General features: G+C 40.0%; 1 protein-coding gene across 6 annotated transcripts in view; it reads right to left on the bottom strand.

Moving 5' to 3' along the window:
• lrba (LPS responsive beige-like anchor protein) overlaps positions 1 to 24,695 on the bottom strand; it is a 187,550-nt gene that overhangs the window by 75,780 nt on the left and 87,075 nt on the right. For all 6 annotated transcript variants that reach the window (XM_046047467.1, XM_046047463.1, XM_046047464.1 and 3 more), the window contains 2 exons: positions 18,962 to 19,128; positions 4,728 to 4,852 (listed from right to left, as the gene is read on the bottom strand). In XM_046047467.1, the coding sequence (XP_045903423.1) occupies positions 4,728 to 4,852; positions 18,962 to 19,128 (292 nt within the window). The remainder of the gene's footprint in view (positions 1 to 4,727; positions 4,853 to 18,961; positions 19,129 to 24,695) is intronic.

The raw sequence follows: 24,695 nt of genomic DNA, 5'->3' as shown, positions 1-24,695 counted from the left end.
GGGGGGGGGGGGGGGGGGGGGGGGGGGGGGGGGTCCTTTTTATTTTACTTTAATACATTACAGTTAAAAGGTCATATACACAGTGTTGTGCATGGAGTTAAATTTATTTTACATAATACCATAAACCTGTTTAACTTTATTTCAGTGCAGAGTTTGGTGGCTTTCAAACTTTCAATGATCACGTTTGGGCACTTTTTATTGAACTGAAACCAAGCATCCAACATCTTTAGAGTAAATAAAAAACAGCAATTACACAGCAAGTAACCGTTACAAACAGTACATACTGACAAAGGAGAAGTTGTTTTTATGCCCCATCACAGATTAACTAAAAAAAACATAGCTGTGCTCTAATATGAACCATCATCTTAGTTTCCACTGGCTTAATTTAAGCTATAGCTGTTAATACTGTGGTGCTAAGTAAAAACAAGGCTGTCCGTTCAAATCAGTGGTTATCATAACAACCATACATAAAATTCAAATTTGAATATAGTATACAATTTTATTTCCAGAGCTGCATTAATTTACCACTCTTCATAAAACACAGAGATTTGAGACTGTAAAGTAACCTGGGTTATTATTTTTTAAAACATTATCAAAAACATCTTGTTTTTATCAACGTCCAAAAGGTGAGTATTAACTTTGACAACAGAAAAAAAAGCCAGCTATTGTAAAATATGGTGGACTTAGCCTCTAATAAAACTTATTGCAAAGTTGATGAGCACTGCTGGATCAGTTCGCAGCAATGCTGACTTGGGTTGCATTTTTAGACTCGCAGAGCTACATACATGCAGGCAGGCAACCCGAAAACACGAGAACGAGACAGACAAAAGACTGACATAATCCTAACCCTAAACGCATTTTGCCCTTAAACATACATCAAAACAAACACCGTTCCACACAAAGATTATTCAAACACATTTAAACAAAATGAGGGGTCGAACACTTCCCATTTTGATTTCAACTGAACATGACACAATGTTCCAAATAGATTATTTAAGAAAAATGGTAATCTGCAAACATTTACAGAACCCTGCATTCCCCAGTGGTGCATGGGAAGGATCCACAGACACAAGTCCACCATACAAAGACTGGCTAGCAAGTCAGTCACTCTGTAAACAGAGCTGGCATTATAGTGAGAGTTCGATGCTTCTGTGCATGTGCAGGTTTTCTAATCTAGCATTATAGTAAAAGTAACAGTTTTGATCCAGTGAAACACTGAACACATACCTAGTGGGTTTTTTCATCATCACCTGAGGGGAGATCAATTGACTTCCTAAAAATGCACAACCGTGTCATGTGGCCATATACTTTTAAACTGCTACAAGAGCTGGGATAAAAAATCCCTTGTCATGGAAAATATGCAGCTCACTGATATTTAGAATGGTCTTCCTGTAATTAAGCCTCCCTGGAGGATTCTTTAGTTAGCAGCACCGAAATTACTACCAGCTCCTCTAATACGTACCACATGCCATTGTATTCACACCAAGCAAGTGGACAGGGGACTTATCATGAGCCTAAAAAACAGATGTATTTGAACTTCTTTCACTGTAAACACGCTAGGCATTTCTCACCCCAGTATTACAAACATACAGTATCAAGTCTTAAAAATACACACTCTGATGCAACTAACCCTTGTGACTGGGCTGATCCAAAACTGTGCTCTTTCTAATACCCTCAAGCGCAAGTTATTAATAGTTCCTCTGTATAATATACACTGAAATAAGTGCAAAAAAATGGAATGATCAGTCAGCATATTGTTTGGCTAAGATCAGAATAGCAAGAAAAACTATTTTGACCAGAATAATGTCACTTATCACCAGGCAGACAAAGAAATGGGCATATAAGTGACAGGCTACGTGCTAACTTCTCCCTCTAAAGTAGATCGTTTATTTTTTTCCTTCTTTTAATTTGACAACTCTGAGGGTTTGGTTGCGGTGTGTGCGTCTGTGTCTCCAGGGAATCATGTGGAACATGCAATCTCATGAAACAAACTTTTATCAATTGGATTTCAACTTCAACTCAAAGTGTGTGAGTATAAAATGTGGAATTAACCAAAATTAATACTAACAGCAATGACGATGAAAAAATAGAATCCCATGTAGATGTAAAGTCACAAGAATCATTCAGTTTCTAAAATTTAAGGGTGTCATTTTTAATTAAAGCATAATTCAAAAAGATTACAATGATATACAATCCATGTGAAGAGCAGGCGTGCCACATTAACAAAAAAATCTGCCAGGGTCCTTCAACCTCGTCACTCATCACCCAGGGAGCAGAAATGTGCATAAATCCCAACAGGTTATGCTTTTTCCAAGACCCCATTTCCCGACTGAGAGGTTCAACTACCTGCTTATACAACTCAAGGCATGCATGGTCACAGCAATTAAATTGTCAAAATTAACAAATTTGTTTTTAACGGGAGCGTAGCCAGGAGTGTGGTCATGAGGCGAGTATTGATTACCCGAACAGAGACATTAGTCTTCAGGTATTTACTCTGCCACCTCTGGTACACGGGCCCTGGACCAGACCAAATCAATCCCCAGAAAAGATGGTTCTTTCCAGCCATAAATACATAACAGCCTACTCAAGCCTACTGGCAGCCACACTCTCTCCTGTAGAAATCGTCTTGGCGCAGTATGAATGATAACAGTTGTCCATACTCTTAATGCAGAAATGCAAATTTTTTTTTTCCATGTTTAAAAAGGAAAAGACATACATATCCCCCATCTAAAAAAGGAAAAATAAAACTTTGCTACTATAGATCACTCACGGTAAAAAATGCTAAATATTTTCCATTGCCTCTAATTGCACGATCCTGTGTGAGATTTTAAAAGTGCAGCCACAAGTAGCTAGAAAATTAGGGTAAACTCAGGCTTGATCTTATACTAAATATTTTCTTAGGGAGTGAGACTGCATTTAGCCCTCTGCATCTGATGAATATAATTACAGCCAGATATGACCTTTGTGCTCTGTTTGAAAACTCAGCCCTGCATTCTCATCTTGAGCTGCACTTCCGTAACAAATGTCGGGTCGACTAAAACAAGACGAAAGGTTACATCAGAAAATGGATGCCGTCAGGTTTCAATGTCAAAGAGTTATTTTAATGATATATTCCCATACTTCAGCCAGGCAGCATATACTCTCTTGAGGTAGCATACCCTTGCCACAACTGGCTGCTGGATATTTTTACACAGACTTGACTTTGAAACCAAATGTTGTTTGCAGGAATTTATCTTTTTTTCCCCTCAGCGATGAATAAATGCAGCACATGAGCTGACGTAGTTTAGAATAAAATTGAATACCAGACCCAAATACCTGAATAACCAACTCACCTTCAACACATTTTCATCAGCTAAAAGAAGTCAATGACACAACATACGTGATATGTCTGTACTCTGCCTTGAACTAGCTGAAGGGAAACACGGAGGAATTAAGATGGAAACAAAGTAAAATTCAGGGGCTGCTGCAGAAGAAAAGTGACCAGCTGGACTCAGGCCTCTGTCTCCAGCTGCCGCCACACTGCAGCCATTACTGCAGACCTGAAGTCTCCCAGGGTCCTGGGATCCCCAACACTTATTGCTTTTAGATCACATTCTTATTGACTCCTGTCACACCTGCCATTTGTCTTTGGGAATTATGTCACATTTAAGGGGACTTTTGGCAGGGAACACGCTGAGGACATTTTCAGTTCAGAAACAGCCATTTATTGGTGAGAGTAATTGATTGAGCTGGTAAATGTAGGCCCAGCATGACGATGATTGCAAACCCCGGTGTGTGCTGGACCTCTGCAGAAATGTGGGATTACATGCACTCTAGGAGAGAAATGCAACTCCTGGCGTTAATGCGGGGACATGTGTCATTTAGATATCGTTGTTATGAGTGACTGCTGGGAACGTTAATGGTTCTCACACAAGGTTGTTTGAAAATCAGCACCTGTCTTTATAAAGAAGTGCACAGAAACAATGAGAAATTGCTCTGATCTATTCCAAAACTAAAGAAAAAGTAATCAATGGTGTTAGTTTTAATGACAACTCTGTACTTTGGTGATAGCAGAGTATTGTAAAAGTTTTTCCAAACCACAGAAAAATATTCCCACATCTTACGAGGCTCCAAGTACAATGTGGACTCTCTTTTGAACAAGGATGTTTGATAGACTGCAATTTGCATTATACCAGCATCATATTTAACCTGAAGAACGAATACAGCTTATTGCTGTCTAACAATATTAACATTAAATCCAATTTAAAGTAGTTATACACCAACTACAAAATGTGAATATTTTATTATGTTTGCCTCTGATCAAGCAAATTATCCTGCAAAGGACTGCATCAAAGGCATAAATCTCAAAAGGACCCCTCATTCAAACACAAAAAGGGGAGGGAGCAAGAATGTTACTTACCACTGATATCAGCCACTGTTATGCAGCGAAGAAAAAAAGAATTAACAATATTTCACCATTTCATCTTATTAACAGCCATCCAGTTCAAAATTTACTTTCTGAGTAAAGCACACCAACTCTTATTATTAGTCCAGCTTTGCATAACGGTTTGCCGGGTATGAAATTACCTTTGTGAAATTCAAATGAGGGTGCTATTTTACTGTCTTGTAGTACAATAAATCTTTTATTGCAACGTGAAAACTAATTTTTATTACCTTGTACCTGGTGCTACCACCATGTGTGTAAGAAAGGGAGGGCAACAGGCAGGGACTTGGTGGATGGGACTGACCGTGTTCTGCCGCGGCTTTGAGCGTGGCCTCTGAATGAGTGGATCCGGAGGGGTTCCTGATGAAGCGACGTCGCCGCCTTAAATCGTCCTCCCAGTAGTCCAGGCGCCAGAACTCCCTCGGCCGGCTGCAATGAGACAGAGGTAGCACATGTGTTAGCAATTACCAGCCAGCATGGTATAGCAGCCCAGCATTAGCACTCGGTCCGAGCAAGCATGCATAAAGCCAGCATTGTGTTTGGTATTTTTTTTAACCCTCAGAATCAGTCTTGAAAAAAAGTCACTTGGACACAAGCTTAGACCCCAAATCATTGTACCCCTGTCCTTGACAATGACAGTCCCTCCATCACAGAAGATAAGGTGTTCCCTTTTTTGGCTTTTTCCTCCTCCTCTCACTTCGAGAAGGTGAACTTCGACACTAAGTAGATCACAGTGGAATGAGCAAATGACAGCTTGATCATTTTCCACACACGTTTGTGGCACGTGCTTCCATTCTAGGCTCATTTCAAGCCCAGCAGGATACCTCTTGTCAGGACTCATGGCTAGCAGGATAAGGAGAAGGCCATTACACAGAGAGGAGGGGGTGGATAGCATTACCAATATTAATCAATGTCTACAGCACCCATTTTTCTTTGCAATTTACATCTCCTTTTACTAGGCCCGGTCAGTAAATCATCTTGCTCTCACGGAAAAGTGTTAACTTTAATGAGGAGTTCCTGCCACATAGCATTGCGCGTGTACACAGTGTACCTGTCAATAATGAAATATCACTTCTTTTTTTGAAAGTTCTTTAAATTAAAATATAATCTAAAATATTCATTACACATGGCTTGGAATCTTAAAGTGTTAATTTCATTACATAATCTTTTTTTTTTTTTTTTTTTATTTGAAGTACTTTTTAGTACACAACAAAGCTGTTCACGTGTCAATTAGGGAGCACAAAAATCTACTTTTTTAAAATGTAAAAGCAGCTTATGTGGTAGTGATTAACAACTCCGTTTGGGAGGGGAAAACAACACGCACTTGGGTCTTCAGGGAGACTAAATTCTGATTGTCTGACTCAAGTTAAATAGTCATTTTACTTGGACTAAATGTGCTCATGAGAAAAAGAAAAGAAATCCTAGTCCAGGCTTGTCCTGGAGTTACATGTTCCTAAAACCCATTGCAACAACTTACCACGGTCAATGAAATACTGTAAATGTCTTTAATTCTGCTGTGCTGGGTGAAAATTGAAAATGACACCAGCAGGATCTGAGCTTTCATGAAACATACAGTAAATTTAAATACAAACCATGTAGGTGCACAATGGTTTTCTGTTCCGCAGGCAAAAAGGCTAACTAATGTGACAAGAAAGACCAAAGTTTCAACAACACAAAATGTTTCTAAAATAATAAAACCCGGTTATTCATAGGTGGCTGCAGTCAACCCTGTGAAGGTGTAGGAAGACACACTTTATGGTTTCGGTGGCATAAGCTATGACGGGAGAACCCCAGCATACTTTATGGGATCTACTCTTGAACGCTGCTCTGGCCAGGGGCTCCTCACAAATCTTCAGTCCAACACCAATGATCACACCGGGGCCTCTAAAAGGGAAAGGAGCTTTGTGCAAGAAAATAAATACAATTTCCAAGCAGGTCCTTTAAAAACACTCTATGTCCTGGCTAATGAAAACAATTGATTATTTGATTTATCCGGACAAAAACAAAACCATGTCTCAAAAGGCTGGACGATGAGTAGAGAGTGGCTGCTGCTCATATCTTCAGTCTGGATGTAAAGCACTGAGTGCATTTAAATCAGTGCAGAGAATATTGCCATAGAGAGCAACTACGATATGAGAACATGTTTGTGAAACACATAAAATGGCATAAATGGGAATATAGAATATAGCTTTTGTATATTCAGAGCGGTGATTCGAGAGAGGGGCAGTGTGTGTGTGTGTGTGTGTGTGTGTGCGCACGCACACACACACACAGAATGCAAGTTGGAAAGACACAGGGGACGCAGCTCTGTGCAGGACCAGATTTCTCACCAGTGACAAAGACCCTGCTCCATGTTTGCATGTGATAGTCTCTGAACGCAAATGGCCACTTTATCATCCTGCCTGCGAAGGTATTCATCTATGAAAATAATTATCAAGGTTGTGCATGGCGCACAGCTCCGAATCAGGACGCACTCGTCTCTCATCTCATGAAAGAGGGGGGTCTGTCCGATTCACACAATACACATTAATCCATCAGGAGGGGAACCATTGGCTGGAGTAATTAGTCACGGCATGGGGGGACCACCTCTGCCAGTCATATTCATCCAGCGCACCATGAACAGGCAACAATGGAAGTCCTAATGACGGGGTGCTAGGAGAGGTGGACGCACGATTAAAGATACTTCGTCATCAATCCCCAATGAAGCTGCCGCCATAACAAGAATGGAGATGTACAGCACTATGCAACCCCCATACCACACAGCGAGGTGTTTCCACAAAGATGATAAATTATTCAGAGCTCATCCATCCTCCCAGGGCACCCTTGGCAGAATTTACTGAAGCACCATTCTTCAAAATAACAACAATTAAAATAACAAAAGGGCCAGCGTTGTGCTGTGGCTCACGCCAACCACTTGTGTAATTAGTAATTAGTTCGGTCATAAAAGGTGTCTGGAAGGCCCGCTCGTTAAGCCTGAACTGACTGTTGTCTGATGATGAAAGTGGGGGAGAGACAATCTGACAAGAGTTTGTGTGTTAAGATTTTGTTGCGCCATACCAAGCCCGTCTAATGTAGACCACATTGGCTACTGATGAAACAGGGTCCGGAAGAGTTTTATATGAGGTAGTAAATGGTAATTGCCTTTTTTTTTTTTTCTCTTTTAAACATCTTTTGGATGTTTTTCAGGACTCTGGAGTTGTAAATTTGAGGAAGTTTACCAACACAGAGGACAAATGGGAAAGCTCAAGTTTCTCCTTTTACGTGGCCCTGATGCTCCTTCTCCCTAATCAGCCAGCAAAACAGTTATGCCCTCAACTGAATAAACTCAACACAAACCATCAACACGCTGCAAGGAGATATTTTACTGGTGGGCTCTTTAAGATTTCAATTGCGCTACTAAATTGTCCATTTACATCAAAACAGAGCAGGCATCCAAGTAGATCTGGCAGGGTTAGGTGACATACGAAATAAATGGTTTAATTGTGAGAAGTGTTCAGTATGAGAGCTGGTTGAGGATTAATGAAATGCTTGTTTGGAACGAATAGCGTTTCGAAAAGTGGAGGGCCAAGTGAACAACATCAACTATGTCCTCAGCAGTGAACTGTTCCTTGACACATGGGTGTTGTTTACCAGAATAACAAGCAATTAGACCATTTATTTACAAGAATGTGTAAATAACAGTATTATATGACAGTTAATGACTGAAATTTAATTGAGCATAACTAGTGTTTTTAAAGCACCAGTCAAAATAAGGTCTATAATACCGATAGTTAGCCAAAATGCTATATCACAATTTCAACCAAATTAAAAAGACCAGAAACATTTTCTTTTTATACATTAATCTTACACATTAGTCTGACTTTTTTTTTTGTTCCTTCGTTGAATTGACTATTACGGTTTCTTGCTGCACCAAACCAATTTCCCAAGAGGGGTATTAAGGTTTAATCTTATCCTAAATATAACACTAATCTAGCATTAAGAAATCCTAAAATAAACAATCCCAATCCTCTTTCAAGTCACCTCTATTAATCATCAAATATTACTGGGATTAGTGGGTTTCTAAGTACTTGTCTATGAGGGCCAGCACTGCTTATCATTATCAAATGGCCAGTTTTAACATACTAATAGATTCTCTCTTCGGGTCCTGAAAGTTTGATAGCGCTGCTTTTTCTATGGCACAATTGTTCATTTGCTGACAAGGACAAATGTTTGCCATCAATCAAGATTCAATCAGATGGGATCATCCAGGGATGGATGCATCACAGTTTTTTCACCGTTTTCAGTCATAAAAAGTTTATTTTGTTTTCAAACTCACATAACAATCAGATATTAGAAGAAGAAAAGCATCCAATTTCCTTCATGATTTTGTTTTTTGTTTTTTTTACTATTTTATTGGAATTCAGCTTTAGGGGAAAGGTAGAATTTACCTTGGGTGAATATGGAGAGGTTGAAGAAAATATTACTGTTTGCATGGGTTTATCTCCAAAGCATTTGATGCTATGTAAATAATAACAAGACCTTTATCATAGCAAGCAGGACACATTGAGTGAATATGCTTTCATATATCACTACAAGCGACTGCACTTTGGCACAAACAGTCATTCATAACCTTTCTGCTAAATTAATTTGGGTACAGTCAATGAGACCTGCATATGTAGAAGAGATTTCTCTCCTTGCTTATTTTATATTAATGTCAGTTCCTATTGGCAGCCCTCAAATTGCTCAAACATAGCTGCTATCCACAAGATCATTTTGCTTTGATTTGCATAAACCATGTGTTTAGAAGAAACGGGAGGGCAGGAATAGATTGAGGATTTGTCATGTTGAGGACTGGTTGCTTGAGCACAGGCTCTTTGTCAAACGGTGGCAGCGATCGCTTCGATGGTATCACCAGACTCAAATTAAAATGAAACAGGACCAAATACCTTCCCACTGAAATTGTTTTGCATGATTAAGTCTTGCCGAAGTGATTTTCTACATGTGCATTAACGCTTATCCTTCCTACTCCAATGAGGTTCACAGGAGACCATCTATATGTGTGTATGTTAATTCACCCCAGCTAATGTTGTTTACAAGATTTACCAGAGGTAATGTTAGGGTCACAGACAGACACAACATTTACATCTTATCCGCTTAAATGACAGACCGCATGTAATTTTGCCCATCCTTATTATTAATCGCAGGATCAAGTCATTTAATTTGTCTATTTTAAATATGAATTTAAATAACATTAGCAAAAAGTGATTCAACACTGCATCAGACCTATGGTGAAGAATTCATAAAAACATATCTAATAAAATAGAATACACTTGATTTGAGCGACTCTAACACAGCTCACATATGAACCAAGGAATTCACTCACACTCAAACAAAGCCCATGTACATTTACATTCTTTGCTTTTATCACACATTGTTAACTCCCTTTTCCCTGAATTTGCTGCACACGAGTATGCGCACAATTTTATTACCAAGACAGCATAAGCCCCTACCACTCCTCCCAATTAACTCCAATTTATCCAAGAGCATTCAAAAAGCGATCTGGGAAAAAAAAAAGAAAAAAAAAAAAAAAAAAAGAAGGAGGGAGTGATATTGCATCTCTGCAACATCACCGGCTTGTGTGGATCAAAGTACTCCCGTGGGTGGGAGGCAAAAGGCTTCAGACTCCCCACAATACAGTGCAGCCAAATGAAATAATGCAAATCGAGCCCTAATTACCACCAGCTTAGTGTGCAGCTTCCAATTAGCAGCAATTACACTCAGTGTAAATTCACCAACAAAAAGCCAGACAATTACACAATAATTATATCAGATTTCATGGGAGGTAAAAGGAAAAGTGTAGTGTTAAGTAAGGTAGTAAATATTGACCAAAGACAAGAATGTTTAGCATGCTGTGAGAAAAGCTTTTTTCAAATCAAATGAAAAATGTTGTAGGACATCTACTTGATTTTATTGTTTAAAGTTAAAATAGCACCGTGGTTTGCCTTGTTAAAATTATCTACATAATAAATATAGTATATACAGACTTCCACAGCTTCATCGCTGAAGGGGTATCATCTGTATTTTTGATGAAGACTCACATTTTTCCTGTGATTTTGACAACATGCATTTAAGGCCATTTATCAACACTACTGTGAGGTAATGAGGGCATCCACTGGACCGGAGTTGCATAATTCTGCCATTACTGGCCCATTGTAATAATCTTCTGACCTCTAGCTTTCAGAGCTGATCTTGAGTGGTATGACAAATCTCAGCACAGACCCACGTTTCCTACACATCACCAAAAGAAAAACACTGTGGAGAAGCTCAAGGTCCGTTGAGATTGAGAGTCTGAGGAGGGTTGTTTTCACATTTATGACACAAACATGAGACCATGTGTATCCTTACAAATAAACACCAAAAGCAGTAAGGCATCTCACAGAAACACTAGTTTTGAAACATACGATTTTAATCTTTCTAAAAAGTAAAGCACCATACATTTCAGCTTACTTTATGATTTTGAAACAACAAAATTGGTAAGAATTAAATTAATTGTGCTTGTTAAAGTAAGGACTTTGCTGATACTTAATTAAACAATAAACAACCATCATCTTCTCTCCCTTGAACTCCGTGCACTAGTGCCCTGCTTCTGTGTGATGTAGGACTATAAGGTTCGGCAATCTCATCTAGCGAGGCTGTCTGCTATTCATGAGCACCTCCTCCCCTCTCTCCATCATACGGCTGTGCCCATTATACAGCACTTATAGCACATGTGTATGTGCCTCATGTGGGAAGTTCTGTGTAGTTTAATATTGCTTCACAGCTCATCAGCAGCTGACATCATTCTGTGCCTCAGAGCTAGGATTTTAGCTTGATCATACAGTTTTACACTGCTTATTGTATAATTAGACTTTCTTTAGAATGACCCATATATAATAGTTTGTGAAGTAGTTTTTTTGTTGCTATTTTAATTCCGTTTACTATTACTAAAATCGCCCCTCTACAGTTAATCTATGAATTGTTATTAGTTCCAACAGCCGTAACACAAAATCACTCCAGAATGAATACAATGCTCTATTTGTTCCTGAATCTATTATTAATATCAGTACTGAACATCACAAAGCTTGCACACACTGGACTCCTCAGGTCTTGTCCTCTTAGGGTGGTGCTGAACTTGAACTTAGACACAGGGATGTGGGTGTAAAGTAAATCTTCAGCAAGCTGAGGATCTATGAGTAAAGGATGATCCTCTGTCTTCCACTCTCTATAGAGGGGACATTGGTACTTTATGTGGCCTTTTTCCTGCTTTGGTTGCACAAGAAAGTGCTGGATTCTAAAGATAAAGGAGATTTTTTTTTTTTTAGCAAATGATGAAAGTGGCAAAATAAATGACCTGCTGGTCCCATGGTGTAATTACAGTGGCTGGAAGCATACCAATATATCACAAGAAAGGGTAGGGGGGGGGGGGGCTGACACACTGCAAAGGGGTTAGTCAAAGGAGATAGCCTTTGACTAACTACTGGCCCCAGACAATCGATACTGTGCAGATATTGCATCCAGGGAGAAAGGAGAGAAAAAGCCCTAAAAACTTCCCAAATGGTTTTTCATTCAGATATTGATCAGCACCCTTTTATCATGACCTTGCTCCACCAAGGCTATATACTTTCTTAAGGGTATATGAAACTCATAAATCTAAGAGTTGCAACAGAGTCACACTGGGCTGTGAGCAGCGAGGTAGGATGGTGTCGTTGGTCTTTCTGGGATGGCAGCCTTCGTTCATACTTGCATTACATTTCTGAACTGCCGGGAAGAGGACGGACAAAACTGATGGCATAAAAACAAAGAAAAGGATTTAAAAGATGTAAAGGGAAACTGAAAACTTCTTGTCGATTCTCACCAGCTACAGCAGTTTCAAAGCAGTCCGTCACTGTGCATGTATAAGTAGGCCAGGTCATAACTGTGGATACTAGCTGCTTAAGGCGACGTGGAAGTTTTTAGAGCAGCTAATTTGAAATTATCTGGTAAAAAATGTATTTCACACGTTTTTCTTTAATTGGGAAAATAAACACAGAAATAGTACTACCAATTGGTGAGGCTAATCTTTTGTATATTTACTGTCACAATAACGTATAATTAGCCAGTTCTACAAGTGGTGGAAGTGAACACGCAAACTTGACCAGATCAACTGGGGAAAAAAGGAAAGTGTAGACCAAGCCTTCACAACAAAAATTCCAAGGTCACCGTGTTGTATCGTAACAAACAAACTAATAATTAATTGTGATAACTGACATCCAGTTCATAATAAATTCAAACTAACATATTTGCAACATGACAGGTGGTGTCAGAACTAAAAAAAAAGTAATCATTTCCACAATAATGATTAAAAGTACAAGTTTTAACTTAACCACTTGCCTTTTTGTTGTCATTTTAAAGGATCCACTGAGTGCAATTTTCTAAGTCTCAGTCTACACTGCAACACTTAACCATGCTAACATATGGACATCATCAGCTGTTAATATGTTCCACCATGACACTTTGTTACTATTCCTTACAGCCCTAGCCACTGTACTGTATATACAGTCAAAGTAAATGTTATCTTTAAGGCTATATTCTAATTCATATCCATGAGCCCAGACTGCACAGTAGGGCCTACATGGCACGTTATTTTATGCAACTGATGGAACGCAAGTCTGTCAAACGTGAGCAGTCTCCCCAGAGATTTAAGGAAGATCCTTTTCGTCCCCGTCGCAACTTTTCTGTCCCAGACATATGTCACTGTGCATGATTAATGAGGTGGAGGATTTCACGTTAAACCCGTTTAGGGACTTTGGTGTTAGAGATCCGCCGCGTGATACAAGGGATCTTGTTTAAAAAGATGATCATAACTGAAGGAAGGCTCGCATTGCTCCTTGCTGTATGTTTATGACTGTATCAAGGCAGATGGATGTCCACAACTCGAGCCCCAGCTAATTGGTTTTGAAGTAGTTGGGACCTGGACGAAAGGAAACAACTGCCTGTGCCTCGGATGAGACTGGGGCTGCTGACTGCTACAGCTGCCACAGCGTAGTACATCAGGTCACGTTTGTGTTTAGACTGCAAGTATTTATAAGCAAATCGAAAGCCATTATCAGTTAAACATGAGCTGTTGAGTACAATACAAAGTAATGGCCTTTTTCCAATGTAAAAAGGGCTCATTTCAGAGATTATCTACTGTGGATGCAATTTAATGGCCATACTGGTTTGATTTTAGAGAAACAAAAGGATTAGCTACAAAGATTAGAAGACTATAAAGTGCAGAAATTATTCCAATTGGAAAATCTGGTGTATAAATCCAAATCAAGAAAGATTGGAGATCCAGCTACAGTGTTTATTCTAGTCCCAAATAGAACAAAGGCAATCTGATGGTCAGATAAGTAAGCAGCTGCAGAGTTTTCCATCCAGCAAACAAGACACGCGCTCAACCTTTTACATACATATTTGTGCAATCACTCATCTCTATGGTTTAGTATATACTGTAGCTAGAGGAAAGGATATGGGGGGGAAAAAAATGTCCCTGTCTTGCCTTTGTCCCCATCTCAACTTTTGATGCTTCAGTAACAAATACTTCTCTCTCATCCTCCGTTCCATCCATTCCCCTCTCTTTCTCTGTCTTCCTGCTCCTCTCGAGTCATGCATTTCCGAGAGTCAGTGTACTCTAAACAGTTATGTTCTTGTTTCCTATGGTTATAATCTCCACTGACGTGCTGGAGTCCCATTTCCTTTTTCAGCTGTGCGTGCACAGTACCAGCACAGCCGTAATGTACAGTGTGTCCATAAAACATACACGCAAGGCAGTGCAGACACTGTGCAGACCTCAGCTTTAACACATGCATTACATTCAGTATTATGCATCATAATTGTGATTTAAGTCTGAAATGAAAGCATACAAGTAGAAATAAATCTGGCTGCCGCAGTTTCTCACGCAATCATTTCTTCTTTTTTTTTTTAATCCACTAGTAAGTAAGCATGCCCACGGTACATTCAGCGCATAATTAATTGATTACTTGGAAAGGTGATACAGTTGCAATCCAGAAGATGCGGCGCAAAACAAACTAGCAAGGCCTACAAGGCAATGAGCACTATTTTATGGTTGATTAATTGATAAGAAGAAAATTAATTAAAGGCTCTGAAAATCAACCAAAATCAGCTTCTTAAAATTGTGCCACAGTTTTGGCTATTTTAATTTAGAGATTCCTGTATTTGTGTTGTCATGTATTCTCAGTTGCTCAAAGTTTGAGCACATCTTTCAGTGCACCAATCAGAATTTACAGAATAACAGTTGTTTTCTTACGTTTGAGGCCATTGTCAATCAAATCTCACACCACATCACATCAAACCACATAAACACAGTCTTCATTAAGCCGATTAGATAAGGATGCTTTTTAAAATCCAAACTTCAACTTTGATTGTAGCTTGTTTAGTCAGAAACATTTAATTTTATAGAAAACTCCCTATGGTTTGAAACAAAGATTTTGAGGGGCATTAACAACTAATTAAAAATTGATGCCAAACACTAACTGGTTCCAGGTTTTTAAATTTGCTGCTTTTCTCTGTTTTGTATCACAGTAAATTGAATATTTTTGCTTTAATGATGTCATGTTTGGCTCTGTGAAGTTACAAAGGGCATTTTTGAAAATGTTCTGACTTTTTTTGGCTAAAAGGATAAACCCTTATTTGCAGCCCTAATTGGAAACACAGGTTAGAAGTGGTCATGTATGAAGAAGAGATTAAGTACTAGAGAATAGATATACTGCATGCTCTGTGCTTAACCAGTGTATGCATCATATACTGTGCTGTAGAGCTGAAATTAGTCAATAAATCAACAGAAAATGTATTCACTTGAAAACTGACTTTGAACTGTTTGTGTCATTATTAAACAAAATGCCAAACACTCATTGGCTCCGGCATCCTAAATGTAATCATTTGCTGATTTTTTTGGATCACTGTTTAAATCATTAAACCAGTTCAGGTTTTAGACTGTTGGTTGGACAAAACAAGAAAGTATTCTACAACATGTTACAGCCTAAACAATAAATAAATTGTTAAAATAATCACGAGATTAACTCAAAATGAAAACAATCGTTAGTTTCAGTCATCATGAGCATCAAGAAATGTACATATAGTAGTAGTTGCTCTGCGCTTACTCTGTTTACGCATCACATACAATGCTGTATATAGGAAAAAATACAGCTTGTATTAAAAGAGAACCCAAAAAACAAAAACACAAGTTGTACGGCAAAAACATCAGCGTATTGTGTAGACACGGTTTCACACCATCTTCTTTATCATTTGTGGATAAGGAGGAAAAACCTGAACGTTCTGCTCTGGATTCTTTCCCTCAATAGTACACTGGCGAAATGTGACATAGCACAAGATAAAATAGTAATGCTAATATCAATAGTTTGTCCATTACAGGTCAACTAACTGTCCGGCGGAACAGTTACAAAGCTGTTCGTTTTCGATCTCACAAGGCCGATCAATACGGGGGCATACTGTTTCAATTTTGCCGGCATTGATTTTCTCTATAACACTCCAACCCTAAAGCATTCGTCTTTCTGAAGGAAGGATGATTTGATTTACTGAAGAAAAATTGGAGTGCACATCACAAAGATTTTTTGCCGGGCGGGAGTGTGACATGCCAAAAGATGGATGTCCCTTGGCTGGGAAGCCTCTAGCCTAAGGGCATCCATTAGAGCAGTGGTGCTGCAGAAAATGAGCTGCTTATATGAGGGAGGAGGAGCAGAGGGAGAGGAGTTGGTGCTTGAGGTGTATATGTTTTGGAGGGGCTAGTTGTAGGTGAGGATTGTTGGAAAAAAACAGGATGAAAAGGAATCTCATATGGTTTTAAACAGAAAAAGTAAGAAAGTAGGAGCAAATGCTAGGAAGTAGGCTAAATACCTCTGCACCTTGAATAATGTTTCATTTGCCTCAAACAGGCTATATCAGTAGACTGTCAACAACAGCTCTGGATAAAAAAGTGTGCAGACTGCTTCTACAACACACTTCAACCTTTTTCAGTGGCAGCCACCTTCCCTTTACTTTCCCTGCTTCCTGCATCCAGAGTGAATTTCCATGGTACATTAGTCAGCCTATTAGAATGCAATAAAGAGAAGGTATGAGAGGGGAAAAAATAGGAGAGTAGTGTGTGTCCCCAGAGACCGTGAGTTGGCGTTCTCCATCATCTGCCTTCATCTCCTCTCTCTGTCCGTCGACTTTGTCTAAGTGTCATATACATGAAAGATGATTCCTGACCCAAATAAACACAGCAGCAGTCTGGATGCTCAGTGGACCCAAGCTCAAAGAAAGGAGAAAAAAACTGGAGACATGTGGAGGGAGAAAAATGACATCTGCCGGTTGTTTCATTTGCTGTTGCTAGCTGTTCATTTACTTTTTTTTCTTCTCCTAAACAGACAGCAGGCTGGCATGTTGTACACCTGAGTCTCAAGGCACTAGGACAGAAATGTATGGATGAACAGGTAGTCAACCTATCTGTCTGGCTGTGGCTCTGTCTGTGTCTTGACACTAAATGACAGACAAGGGCACAAAAACAATTGATACTGCCTTGTGTCTGCTGGAAGGAATTCTCCTTGGACACCCGGTGAGCCAACTGCAGTAGATAGTGAAACAAGAAAGAGCAAAGGACAAGGAGTGAGAGGGGGAGAAAAGAAACTATATGTTGTGATGAAGAGAAAGGAAGAGAGAGTGAGAATGGCAGACAGAGGAAAGACGAAGCAGGGGAATGGAAAAGGGAAAATCACCTAACGCCTCTTTTCTCTAGAGGCCAGGGCCGCTGTAAGCTGGATATTAAGACACAAATTGCATTCAGGCGGGTCACACTATGTCAGAAGATATTAGATGCCTGCCGTGAGGAAACAACAATTCCCATCAGCTTGTGAGAAAATAATATTTTCATTTTCAGACTCTTTATTGAATGGAAACTTTGGGGAATACGGTTTTACGGCGTGTGAGCAGCCAGGCTTGGATTTTACACCCAAGCAACAAAAGGTCGTAATCATAGCTGCGTATTGTCTTTGTGTTCCTGGATTTCATTTTCACAGCTGAAAAAAGGTTGCAGGTTTCATTGTGTGTATCCGTCCTTCCATCCTACCCCTCCTGTTCGTATTTACAGCCAGCACGCACTGCTGCGCCACACATTTTGTTTATGTGTGGAATTAGAGAAAAAACACATATTAGGACGTCTGCAGTTATGCAGGTGTGCTTGTGACTTTTCCCCCTGTGTCCATCTTTTCCTTTTACTTGTTCCTTTTCTGGGGTTTGTAGCACCAGATGTTTCTCCTATGCCCGCGTACAATGGGCTCTGATGCGAAGCTGCACCACCTGACCTTCACAGTAATTGACCAAAAAAATTGATGTAATGGCACAGGACTGATTGTGATTTATTAAAAGAGCACTGCACTCCAAGGCCCAGTGCCAATGGCTCCCTGCGCCCATCGGCAGCCATTAGGAAAACCATCAATAGCACAACGGCATAAAGGGCCAGTAATGGGGGACTTTTCTGGCCAGAGCTCGTAGAACACAATCTCCATAGTAAATAGCATATCCCTGTGTGAGTATACACACAGACTAATAGAAAGAAAGACAGGGAAGGGAGGGAGATGGGATCAAGCAAAGAAAAACATGACAAATACACCACATCCTGATATAAAACAAAAAAAAATTTGAAAAGGAAAACAAAGGCAGCCAGATATAGACTCCTGATCCAATAGCAAACTAACCCTCGCCAGACGAGTCTCTGGAGAGTTGGTTCAGCCTAACAAGCATGAGCCAGCGGCCGTCTCTCCAGCTCACCATTACTGCACACTACCTACACAAACAGCCATCATTAGGGAATAGCTGCATTGGATTCTACTGCCTATTTGGCGAAACAAACACAAAGAATAAGGTTCCCTCTGTTCTTAATGGGAGCGAAGCTGTTTAAATGGCTTTCATCTCTCTCCCGAGTCAATGCATCATTCAACCCACAGCTGACATTTTCACCTTTGCAAATCTAATTTAATCAAAGGCATAAGTATCGGGGGAAGAGAAAGATTATGATTAGATTAAAACCATTATAGTGGTCTGAATAATTTTCAAGGCTGAGAAAATTGCATGCTATGAACACAGTTCATACAAAAAACAGGTGCATCCCCTTGATTAAGGCTCTTCTATAAAATGCTTCACTTAAGTAACACTGTCACTATCTAAAATATACTGGCATGTGGGGAACAAATCATAATAGTGATCAAATAGGGAATCAACGGATTGTTTGGAAAAAATTGACTGAACATATAATGTAAAATGTATTATGTGTATATATATGAAGCAGTATGACTGAAAACCTCAACAGAAAAACAGAACCCCCTAAAATCAGGGTAAATTCTAAAATATTTTACAAGGTAAAGTCTTAAAACCATTTTACTGGTAAATGTAAAATGTCAACTTAACAACATAAAAACTTCCAGAATGAGCACAGTTAGCAAGTTCTGTTTTAGTCTTTTTTTCCAGACACAGGTTATGTTTTACCTGATGGAAGAGCTTCCCCAGGCTCCGTGTTTATCAGTCAGGATGTTGACTATCTTCTGGATGAGCTGTGTGGCTGTCACATGGTCACGATACTTGGCTGCTCGGATCAGGTGGTCACACATTTTCTCCTCATCTCGCTTCTCTGCCGCGTACTGAGCACAGTTAGACTGCGAAGGAAAGAGAAAAGGCAAATTATATATTCTGCAAGTGAAGGTATCACAAGCATTTACATTGCAAACTCACAAATGTGAGTGAAAGAAGACAAAAGAGAATGACTCATACAGTATATAAAAACATAAAATGTGTTCGCATCTTGTAAATAACATACATAAAAACAGGTCTATAGGAAGGGACAATACAAACACTGGCACAACAGTGTTTTCACATACAGAAACTCTACTCTGAGTAGAACCAAATGAAAAGCATAGAGTCATTTTTGTCCTCATGTCATGTTGATTAATAACAGTGGACATGTATTTACTAATGCCCTACGGCGTACCAAATCACATGATACCCACAATGCACAGGGAGGACATTTTTCTCTGTCGGAATTTGTTATCAGAATGGGCCTTTGAACTCTGCAGTTATGGTAAAAGTAAAACACCTTCAGAAAATAACGGCTATAATTTGAAACAGTGTTTTGATTTCCAATCTCTGTTTCAAAATCAATTTCAAGTGCAAACTCACACTGCACTCAGGGCTTACTTTCAAAGAATTGTTTCAAAGTTATATTCTTATTGAAGGTGAGCATGAGGAAAGGGAGGGGGGGAAACCATGTGCTATGTATAGTACAGATGATCAAGCTTGCAATGGTGCATTCTTCTGCATGCTGTAAGGACAGCAAATAAAGCAAATGGGTGCGGCATTAAGAACAAAGCTCATTCAATTATTAATGCTGCTTCAGTTTCATATTACTCTCCTTAAACTAACCGATTGGTACAACAGTCATACAGTAATTATTAACCCAGATGCATGGCTGAACAAATGCAACCTGCTTTCCCAAAGTTACCAGTAAAGCGCTTTATAATGGGTCCTCCTCTTCAATTTGAACGACAACATTTCATATCTGACAGAAAATCTATAGGTATAAATCACATTAGAGGAGCTTTTCTGCAGGCCGCTGGACCTTAATTATCAATCTATGTCTCTTTGTGTGGCATTAAAGTGGGCCTTGACCTTCCAGCATGATGATCTGGGAAACAGCAAAAATAAAAGGAGCACAGAAAAAGAATTTCTGAGTAAGAGTTCCAAATGTTCAACCAGAGAATGCTTTGCTTTGCTGTGTGTGAGTGCGTGCGAGTTGCTTGTACATTAATCTTGATCAGTGCCACTGACTGCAAGCAGGGATTGGGACCAGCAAAAAGCTGGACCAAAGGAAGGGACCAAGAGGATAGTGTTCAAAATGCTACAAATCTATAGTTACTCTCTGCATCAAACAATTGAATAAGACACTGTTTGTTATGCTTTAAAACAGAAAACAATGTGTTAATCTATGACAACACAAAAACATTTCCTAAAACATTTTATACATGATGAAATTATCCATTTTCCGCAAGTAAATGGTTATGTGGATTTCCGTCCAGATATTAGTAGCAAGCACGCCTATAGAGAGTCCATTTCCATCTGCCCCTGTCTGAGACATGTAAAGTCTGCGGTACTAATCAACAGTGCTGGGTTCAAACTCATAACCATAAACAAACACTTCATCACCTGTGTGTTGAGCCTGCCCAAACACCCAAACCCTCCATGCCGTAATGGGCTTTTCTCATATCCGAAGCCAAAGTCGACTACAGGAGAAAAAGCCAAATTCACAGACTCACCCCTAAAATAACAACCAAAAAAGCTGAACACATAAGTAGCGCCATTAAAACCCAAAGTTGGGTTTGCTTGTAAGTGGAAAAGACAAGTCACTGTTAATTCCGGGGTTATTCCGCTGATGTGAAGTCAGAGAATATGCCAGGGTATTATGAAGGACTTATTATGTTATGTTATTATGAAGGTTAAAGCGAATAACTGAATCTCCCAGTTGGCACCATCCTGCATTTCCATCCAGGTCCACAGACAGGATAAAGGGCAGAAACTAAAAAGGAGCATTTTTAGGTAAAAATTCTTTCCTTTCAAGGAACGTTGAGAAAATATAAGTAGTAAATTAAATATATCTGTTCCCATTTTTATTCCCATTAGAAACATGCCTCTTTTGGAGTGACTGAAGTAGTCAGCGTGCATATTTTGACAAGAAAATAACCGTAAAAAGACACGCTCAGAGCCAAGCACTTCCAATCACTAAGTTAAAGAGTGCAGCTGAAGTAAAAGGACGGCAGACTATGCTGTGTTAGCTTGCTACCCAGACAGCCACCAGGGCACAACTTGCTGGCAGTGAGACCGTTATGACTTGCGACACTGTAATCATGGGCAGCACCTTCCATTACATGGCCTGGCTGACAGGGTCGGCCGGCGTGAGCGCCTGCTCTGCCGGAGGAGACAGCTTGGTGAAGACGAAATGATAATGGCTGGCATTAATCGAGTCAATTACTCTGAGTCGTGTCTCCCACAATTCATCAACAGTTCAAATAAATAACTATGGATGTGTGTTGGAGTTTGGGGAGGAAATGGGCTGCTAGGGAAGTGACTGGGGAGTGGAAAGAACAGTAATCATCTCTAAAATCACATAATAGCAGAAAATGGCAACACGCACATGAAGAGACAAAGCTTTGAAACACATGAATTTTAATAACATAACTGAACCTCTTTTCCAACCAGAGAATAACACACACACACACACACATCAGCCTTGTGTTGCTCAAAATTGTTGTGGTTATCACTGCCACTTGCTCATGTTTTTGCCATGCTGATCCTGCAAATAACAAGCAGGGGAAACAAGGAGATGAGTTTCACAGTGGTGGTGTTGTAACAGTGTCAGCCTTATCTAAATGCTGTAGTTGTTGTCAGATGATGCCTTGGCTCCCCTCCTCCTCGTCCTCTCCCTCGCTGGGTTGAGAGGGTTAAGCAGGATAATAGGCTGGAGAATGGAGGCTCATTACAAGATATCAGCCCTATGTTTATCAATTACAGTGACAGAGAAAGGTCTTGTGGTGTTGCCGTGCCACAGTAAGCCTTCAACAATGCCAGATGACAAAACCAGGGTCTCCAGGTTCTGCCGGAGAACAGGAGGAAGTAACAAAACCAGAAGAGATGTTATTAAAGCGCTTGATTTGCAATCTCTTGACATTGGTGGCACATCAGGGTTACACGCACACTCCAAGGCTGAGCTATCGCTCTGTGAAAATCTCCAATTTCTCACATCCGTCGACAAGCACTCCCAGAGGGTTTCATTTACAAACGGGCAGAGAAACTGTCCAGAGGAAGGCGAGACATCAGGCTTGTCCTTGTCTGGTATCAGAGAATGCAAATATACTACAAATAAATTCCTCATGGAACACAATGGAGGTCTAGGGAGACAAGAGGATGAAATGAGAAAGGAGGATGGGGTCTCTAAACAAAAGTAGATGCTGAAGCAGTCCACCAATTGGTTTCAAAGAGATTCGCTTGCACTTGATCTCTTGCCCTCGAGTTTTCAAATTGCAACATAAAATGTTACCAGGGGAATTCATACAATGGGCTAGGGAAGAAACGAGCAAAAGCAAGAGGAGGGGGAGAAAAATGAGGGCTTAAAAGTACAATGGCGAACAAAAGTCACCAAATGACAATGCCTGACAGCCACTTCAATTCTGAAATGATGCCCCTGTCATGCCGTGCTCCCAAGTATTGATTTTTTTTTCTTCTCTTGAAGCACAGAAAGGAAAAAAATAATCTAATCCAGTTGAAACAGATCCCTGCTGCTGGCCCATTGCTAGCAGCCATCAAGGTTAACCTAGGCGCAACACTTATCAAAGTACCTCTCTCCTCCTCCTCCTCCTCCTCCCCTCACACTGTCTGTGGCTGATCTTTAATGGACTGGTCACCATGCTCAGCTGGCAGCCTCTTCATCTCTTCTACCCAGAAACCTCTTTTCTCTGCAAAACAGTGTCCTCCTCTCGCTACATCAGTCTGCGTTGCTGCCATCTTTTTACAATGACTCCAACTCAGCTTCAAGGTCATGCCACATGAAAAATCATACGTTTTAAACTGTCGTCTGGAGGTGAAAAATAGTCAAATGAAGGAAGGGCGTGACAAGATAAAAAATACATGTCCTCTGGATTGGCCGTTGCCTGAAATCATGAAAACAGGGTACTGGCACTAAGCCCAGATTGAATTTGAAAACAGGTTTCTATATGAAAATATAAAACTGAAAGCAGCAATCAAATAATGTTCTTCTACACAACATGTGTAAAAAACACACATACTGTAAGAACACACTGCCACAGCTCTGCATGAGCTACAAACAACATAACATTGAGACTAGAAAAGAAAAAAGAAACCAAGAGAACATTCTCTCACTGACTAAAGACACTGTGTCAAAGGAAACTGTGGAGTAAAGTCATATTTTGAGGTTAGATGGTCATACATAACGATGGCAGCTGCAGAGGAGGTACCTGGGGACCTCATTACACGGACAAGTCAGCGGGACTCAGACTCCCGTTCCCCAACCATCTTCTGCACTCCACTTCTCTCATCCCATCTCCTGGTGTCTTGAGTAAAACAGTCAATGTTGTAGAGTAAAAAAAAAAATGCATCTACCAAGAAGAGGCTGAAAGCAATGCCAGTAGACGCCAACTTGCGATACATTGACAATAAAGTCAGTATTATCTAATAGGACATCTACTGCTCTCCAGTCTTGAGGGTGTTTTGTCTCACCACTATATGACATTTCTCACAAGTCATGATGTTTGTGCAACAATGCAATCACAAATATAGACATGTTCCGATTTTTTTCCTCTCATTCTCTTGACAGCAGTTCTGCCCATAATGAGGTGTCCGGGCATCCAGCCCTGCTGACAAAACGACATTACAGTTGCGACAACTACATGACAGCAAGCTACAGTTGGTGGCAGCTATCAGTCTGAGTTCAGCGAATGATGTGGCGTAAATAGCCTTTGGGACTTGTGGTCCTCTGGCTCTTCCTGTGTGTGTCTGAGTAACATTTGTTCAGCAGATTGTTTCTGTTACAATAAAATATTAATAAATAAATAACAATAAAAGCATTTTTTGTGGAATCAGTGAACTGAACCTCCTGCTAGCTATATTTAAATTAGGGATTACTGTAATAGCTTAAGTTACATCAGCTCTGCAACTGACTTAAGCTTTTACAGTGCATCCTTGCTGTGGCTCTCCATGTGATGCACAAGGTTCCAGAGACCAGTGCTAAGATAATATAACATAATAAGCAGCAGCTCAATGTTAATGACATTAACGTGGGGAGAAGGACCAGATCGTTTTACAAGCTCAGCAGAGGGAAGACAATGACGCCAAGCACTAATTAGCTGCTATCGTCTGGCTTTCACAGGATCTCTCAGACAGTCAATTCAATTACTCCATATAACAGCAGAGGATGAATCAAGGGGGTATAAAAAAAAAGGGGGGGGGGATTTAGCAAAAGGGAAGGGTTAGAAAGAATAGAAATGACTTGGGTCTTGCTCACTCTTCCCTATCTGGACCTTCTTATCTGCCCTTGTGCCCCTAAGCCCACCACATTTCATTCCTAATGAACAACCCCATAAAAAGAGGGAGTTCGATTTCTCTCTCCTCCTTTCTCTCTCTTGGGCTCCCTCTCCTTCCTGCCCCTTCGGAAGATATC

The sequence above is a fragment of the Micropterus dolomieu genome, linkage group LG04, assembly GCF_021292245.1.
Source record: "Micropterus dolomieu isolate WLL.071019.BEF.003 ecotype Adirondacks linkage group LG04, ASM2129224v1, whole genome shotgun sequence".
In the NCBI taxonomy this organism is placed as follows: domain Eukaryota; kingdom Metazoa; phylum Chordata; class Actinopteri; order Centrarchiformes; family Centrarchidae; genus Micropterus; species Micropterus dolomieu.
This window is presented reverse-complemented; position numbering and strand designations above follow the sequence as displayed.